Source organism: Octopus bimaculoides, chromosome 4 (assembly GCF_001194135.2).
Source record: "Octopus bimaculoides isolate UCB-OBI-ISO-001 chromosome 4, ASM119413v2, whole genome shotgun sequence".
NCBI classification, from domain to species: Eukaryota; Metazoa; Mollusca; class Cephalopoda; order Octopoda; family Octopodidae; genus Octopus; species Octopus bimaculoides.
In genome coordinates this window covers 623,540-630,995 of record NC_068984.1, presented here as the reverse complement: position 1 = coordinate 630,995, position 7,456 = coordinate 623,540, and the positions used below count along the sequence as shown (strand labels likewise).

Here is a 7,456-nt window from a genome sequence, read left to right as displayed (position 1 = left end):
AAAGGCGTTGGTGTTGCCTTGGCGGAAGTTTACGGTCTCTGAGTGCTCTTTTTGTTGTTGTTGTCATTATTATTATTAACTCCGCCTAAGTGGAGGTGTTGTTTTCAATCGTATTTGGTTGTCCGTGGACAAGAAATCTCAGGAACTGCTGGATGGATCCGGATGAAACCTTCAGGGATGTCTAGCTTCGTGACTGGCACAAGCTGATTAGATTTGGGGGTCGATTTGGTACCAGACAACGATTCTGGATTATTTTTCCTGTTCTTTTACTTAAGTTTCGAGAGTGGTCGGGTTCCTTTTTAGTATTCTCATTTGTGAAAGCAGTCGTGTTTATTTTAGATATTCTCATTTTAAAAATCATCTCTGGCTAATCGTTGAAAAGGCGTTGGTGTTGCCTTGGCGGAAGTTTACGGTCTCTGAGTGCTCTTTTTGTTGTTGTTGTCATTATTATTATTATTTGGCTCAGGTTCGTTTTATTCAAGGTAGTAATTATTTGGATCTCGGGTTACTACCTGTGACCTTAGGTATCCACAATTTTTTAGCAGCCTTTAAATTGCTTAGAAACCTCAAAATCCTTGCTGCCCCTAAAAGACAAACTTTCTGTAGGAGCTCTCCTGGGAATTCTATTCCAATCTCCATCAACCATTTGTCCATATCTTGGCTTACTGTTTCCCAATTCTCCACTTATTATAGTCACGACTTTTACTGTTAGCATGCTCCAAATTCTTCCTATTTCAAATTTTAATGGATTATATTTTTCCCTCCTCTTTCTTTATGTTCCTGGAATCAGACGGGCCTGATGGGTCGATAAGTAAGCAACTTCATTTCACTTAATCTATAATCGTCATGTCTGGTTTATTATTTTCTAAATCTTTGTCAGTCTGAATAGGAGAGTCCAATTATTACTATTATTATTATTATTATTATTATTATGCTTGACTTTTGCTTTGCATTTATACAAGTTGACTCCAAGTCTCGCCCAGAGACCTCAAGAGACAACAAGTTAGAAGTTCATGTTGGTGTTATACCTAGCGTGTCATATATTTGGTTTTGCACATAGTATTGCTCTAGAGAATTATAAATTTGTTTTAAAATTTGAAATTACATAGACAGTATTTTACGTAGGATATGGGCAGTTCCCATGAGCACTATCTTTTGAATTTCTGCCATTTTGGTGTTTCCTGGTATCTGAGCTAGGTAGCAATCAGCCCCTTTTGCTATCATTCCCAGGACACCTATGACAACAGGTATTGTTTTAGTCTTCAGGTTCCACATTATGCCAATTTATATTTCAAGATCTTTATACTTGTTCAGTTTTTGGTAGGTCTTGACAGATAAATTTATGTCGATTGGGATTTATATCAATGAGGAGGCATGATTTTTGTCTGAAGTCCTTCATTTAATGCCTGGCCTATTCGCATCTATCTTTCTGTCAGTTTGAATGGTGACGTTCCAGAGGAGTGAGATGTGATCATTTTCAAGCACTGGAGGTGGTTTATGTTCCCAGCAGTTTTTATCATGGGACAGGTCCAAGTCTTTGCAAATTACCCGGTGAATACATTGTGCTTCTCTCTCGTGCCTGTTGAGATACTCTAGGCGCAAGAAGACTGCACATGGAGACAACATGATCGATGGTCTCATTTTGTTGTTTACAAACACATGTTGGGCTACTGCTGTTCTTTAATATGTAGGCCTGGTAACTCTTATTCAGTAGTTTTATTTTTATCACTTGCTTTCACTGCACTATCGAGCGCAGCTCTGTGTGCCTTGGGTATGTGCTGTGGTTTGTTGTGATGCTGTTATTCTTACTGTATTGGAAGTGTTTTACGTAGGATGTGTGCGGTGCCTGGTCGCGCAATTTTCTGTACGTTATACATACTTGTTAGTCTTGGTGATTTTGCTATGTATTTGTCTGAATATTTTTTTATCATACCTAATACGCGTACTAGGATAGGAATTATTTCTGTTTTTAGATTCCCCATTCGTGTTACCTTTATTTCTTGATCTTTGTATTTTGAAAGTTTCTCCGTTTCTTCTGGAGAAACGTTGTCATCTGTTGATATTGATACAGCGATAAGGAAGCATTATTAATTATTATTATTATTTTCACATGCACACAACAGATTAGACTGTTGGAAAAGAAACAAATTTAACATCTATTACTCTGTCAGTCTGAATGTCGAAGTCCCAGAACATCGTGTATTTCTTACTTTCTAGTACTTTACTAGGTCCATGTTCATACCATTTATCAGTATAGTCAAATCTTAGCTTTCTGCATATATCCCAGTGGATTACTCTCTCTCTCTCTCTTGTTTTTTCTTGTATTCTTTCTCGGCCAGCATGTTACTTTCAGTTACTGAGGAGCTTTTCTCCTCCTTGAGTTCCTGTCACTGTTCTCCTACACGTTCATCTATGCTACGTGCTGTAAAGGCTATATATATATATATATATATATATATATATATATATATATATATATATATATATATACATATGCATGCCTTTAATCTTTATTCCTATTTACCCATCGCACTATATTTTTCTACTTTTAGTTTTCTGCTAATTTCTTTCTTTCTTTCCTTCTCCTTCTTATAAATTGCCTTTGACGTTATATCTATGAACACTTTTTGTTTTGTTTTTCTAAAGAAACGTACCAGTGTTCCCTTCATCGTATATGCAGTAATCACATTCGGTTAAACTGTCTTATTGATGCGTTTTATTTTTCTTTTATCCCTGATGAGAAGATTGCATTTTTTTATATCATTTTATTCCTTCTGGAATAATACCAATGTTTTCTTAGAAACGAATGTCGGAAGTATAAAGATAGTGCCTTCATAACAAAGTATTTAAAATACGTTTTATCTCTCATGGGAGGAAATGTGTTCATTCTGACTAGTTTTTGATCTTCTTTGACTTTCATCAGAGAAAGTTTACCTATTCTTTCACTCGGAGACTAAATTGCATATTCACTTAAAAAGGTATTCTTTACATTTCAAAATGTGTGAGTGAGTGCGATGTGTGTGATGATGTTTGTGTATAGGGTCATATGTTCAAGTGGGGTGAGTAGGTGGAAATGGTTGTGTATGTATTATATGTAAGTGTGTATGTGTAACAGCATAAATGTTTTGTTTTCACCCCAGAATATAGTGAACACATCCATTCATATTCGTTATATGAATTGATTAAACTCCTTTTATATTGTTATTAGTTTTATGTTACAAATATATTTTGCAGTTCAAAATTGGCTGACAAGCAGGCTGGCTGGTTGGAGGGAGGGAGCGGCGCAAAATTGGTATAGTGCCGAACAGAATGTTCTGTGGTAGTCATATTAAACCCCTATGTGTAACTTAAGTCAACCGTTATGCTTACCCGAAGAATTTTGAGAGAATACGCTAGTAGTAGTAGTAGTAGTAGTAGTAGTAACAGCAGCAGCGGCAAAGGCAACAGCAGTTGTGATAACTTAGCATATATACGTATATCTACACTACATACATTTATAACAAATATACATACATACACAAACATACATTCAGATATACATACATTACATACATATACACATACATATATATAGACATACATAACATGCATGATTACATATACACATATACCTACATGCATATGCATAGATACATACATACATAATATGCATGCGTACGTAAGCACACATACACACACACATACACACACACACACATATACACACATACATTCATAGGCGCATGCATACTTCACATTATCTTTTTGAATGTCTGTAAATGCGCCAAGCAGAAGAAGCGAATTAACTGTAACTAAAATATTCTTGTTTCACTAAAACAGAGCCAAACGTGATGCAAAGCCACAAGACAGAATTATTTACGCCAATAGCATATTATTTATTGTCTACAAAAACACAACCAATTCTAATTTGTGTTGCCGCCTCAATCCTAGACGTTGTTGCAAAAATGATTTTATAAAACTATTATCATCATTATTATTATTATAATATCCTCCTCGCGGAAATCTGTAGTAAAAGACAAAATATTTATCGGCTGGAGCTGAAGAGGAAACAGAATATAGCTAATATGATCGTTTCTTTGTGACTATTGGCTGTTTGTTAAACAACATGTTCATGTGTGAAGTATGGCGTCAATTTAATTTTGTCGTCAATATAATTAAAGTAGTTTCCAAGTATCGTAATTACTAAATTATACTTAAATAACTTTTTAACATATATTTTATTTCAAAACATGTGGTTAATTCAATATAATTGCTCATATTTATTGATTAGATTTTTTTTTTCTTTTTAAAAATTTAAATCAATCTTGACGTTGCGACTCCTCTCGCCATTTAAGTTTGATGACTTAGCTGACAATTTAACAGCAAAGCTTGTCTGATGATCGCTTTTTCTGAAAGTAAAACAAATATTTAACTGGTTTTCATTTTTAAAACAGACATCCAGACCTGACAATGGGAGATGGAAAAAAATGCGATGTTTCTTAATTAACAATGAATGAGAACATTAATTAGTCTTCGCTGTAATTACAACATCAACACTAATATTACCAGATTTGATAAAGAAGTAGAAAATATATATTTCACATATAATATATTAGGCATTTTAATGAAATAATGTATGAGGAAGTAAATATAAGTCTTTTGTAGACGAAGTGTGGTGTTGTATGGAGATTTGTATTCTATATTGTAATGGAATGGAGGAATGCAAATATTTTCTCCTTGGATAAGAATAACTATGAAAGAGATTGATGAGTAATAGTTTGGTTTGAGTTTTTTGATTAGTCGTTCGAAGGAAGATAGGGGCAAAGACAGGACTTGAAAAACAAATGGTTAATTCTACTGGTATTTCAATAAAAAAATTTTTTATCTAAGATTCTTGTTTCTAGGTTTGTGCGTGGTCAGGTATTTAGCATATTGAGCTGACCATCACAAAACCGTGGGTCTAATTGCTGGAACGGGTAGCGCATTGTGTCCTTAAGCAAGGCACTCCATTTCACGTTGCTTCAGTCAGCTCGCCTATAAATAAGTATCAGAATATTACTAGTGCTGCCCTCTATCTGTCACATTCTCAATGTTCGACTGGATCAAGGATAGAAAGGCCGAGATGGCGCTTGCGTCAGTTCGTTTCTCCAAAGGCGCCTAATACAATTAAGATTATCGTGCAAGCTATCGTACTTGGAAGTGACGGATAAGCTCTCCATCAAAGCTTCATTGTTTTTCTCAAATGTTTCTATTCTAAATGTCTGGATTCGTTTTCACTTCCGCGGTGCAATAACTTAAAATATCTCGTTAAAAACGCTAAAGTGATCGTAGATGTACTACAGATACACAAATGTGAATTGGAGGATTAAAACAAAACAATAAAGCCATTACAGATAAACAAAGATAAAACACTTCATTCCAATTGTTTTATTCGTGATAAATGAATGATATCTAATTTGACTTTTTTGATTTTATTTTGCAGCAAAGCTTGATGGTGTGAAGACTTATATGACGTTGCGAAGAGTTCCGCTTATTCTCCAAGATCGGGTCATTAAATGGTTTGATTATTTATGGATGTGTAATAAATCGACGGATGAAGAAAGAACGCTTAGTTTACTCCCAGACAAACTCAAAGCAGAGATAGCAATCCACGTGCACTTGGATACATTAAAACGGGTAGAAATATTCCAGAATACTGAAGCCGGTTTCTTATGTGAACTGGTCCTTCGGCTCCGTCCTGTCCTTTTCTCCCCTGGAGATTATATTTGCCGGAAAGGTAAGTGAACCTTTAATATCTGAATTAGTGGCAGAGCTGGAAAAACCGTTAGCAAACCGGATAAAATGCTTAGCAGTATTTCATGCCTCTTTATCTTCTGACTTCAAATACCACTCAGGTGCCAGCTGAACACTGGGGTTGACGTAATCAAGTAACCCATCTCCCTAAAATTTCAGGCTTTGTGCCTAAAGAAATAGGAAAGCTAAATCATTAGTATCGCTAACAATATTTGATAATGACATCAAACCCAAAGAAAAATGCGTTTTACATTTATTTTGACGAATTCACCGTATACAAGTATACGGGATGCTAAACACAGTTACAAAATTATAATATTTGCGTTAATAAATTCAATTAAATTAATTCATTCATTAAAAAAAATTGTTTAGAAGTTTTCCAGACTCTCAACTTTACAGGTGATGTAGGTTTTTAAAATTATGTTACCTTCCTCTTGAAATTCTGTCTAAGAAAACAAAATAAACTTGTTGCTCATCACGATGCTATTTTCAAGCACTGCTAATCAAAAACAAATCAAAACAAAAACTTCATGCCGCACAGCTCCATAAGCGGCACTCAGTTACAACTCTTGACACTCCACCAAATGGTAAGCCCCATTGTCACTAAGGATGTTTCCTGACAGACAATCTTAATAGAGTTAATACTCCTTCTCAAAAATTGTTATTCTGAGTCAGAAAATACTTCATCCCCAAAACAAAATGAAAGAAATAATAACCAAATTTTCCTCATGTTGCAGTCTAATGTATTAAATAAGGAAGGATAGATAAAACAATGTGGTTTTAGAAACATCTGAAATGACAGAATAGTCACGGTTGGAATGCCTTTGATTACAGATCAGCTAAATTAAGGTGGGTCCGTAATCTGTAGCTAAACACTAAGTTTTGAAATCTCGTTGATGCCAGTATACCTGAGAGGTCGAGGGCGCCTTGTTCAGCAGCAAATGTCGTTGTTGATAACGATTAATGAGGATTAGTGATGATTAACAAAATATAAATTTTGAAATATGCTTGTGTGTGTAGATATATATGTATGTGTGTGTGTGTACGTATATGGTGTATATGACGGATGACCTCATTAGATTCGACGGCCATCCATTACCGCGTCCATAAGCTTTGTCCTGCTATTTATCATGGACAGAGCTAGTTTCTGCAGCAGGGATTAACAAACTGGTGACTTGGGTGCAGAAAACAATGAGTGCACGGACAACTGACATTCTTTCAAGAATGAGTAGACACAACAAGTTCAGTCAACAGTAACCATGTGAATGAGGATGTAGGTGTGGTGAGAGCGTGTGATGGGTAATACTTGTAAAGGTATCACGCCAAGAGAAAGAAAATTCTGATGTAAAACCTGCCTCTCCATAACAGCCGATGATGTTGATTAGTTCTTTTTAAAGTAGAGTGAGATTAGTTGTGTGCAAAGCCTCTATTCACTGCGAAAGTATCATGCGTAAGCGTCACGTGACGCATCGTCAGCTTATACTCGAGAAGCATGAAGCGGCCATCATTTATGTAAGACATTCCAAAGATCCTCCATCTGCGATTCTTCAGATGAATAGATTCACGGACTTGGGGGATGTGCATCGACGACTCAACCAACACCTCAACCCAACCATATAAAGTCTTGTTACTCTGATAGCGACCGCTTTGAACACGCACAAGAACTAAAATAAAACTTAAAAAA

At 35.5% G+C, this 7,456-nt stretch overlaps 1 protein-coding gene across 1 annotated transcript in view; it reads left to right on the top strand.

The window, feature by feature from the left end:
• Positions 1 to 7,456, top strand: part of LOC106874517 (cyclic nucleotide-gated cation channel alpha-3) — a 414,787-nt gene that overhangs the window by 242,094 nt on the left and 165,237 nt on the right. Inside the window, exon 2 of the mRNA XM_052966843.1 lies at positions 5,462 to 5,755. Coding sequence (XP_052822803.1) covers positions 5,462 to 5,755 — 294 coding nt within the window. The remainder of the gene's footprint in view (positions 1 to 5,461; positions 5,756 to 7,456) is intronic.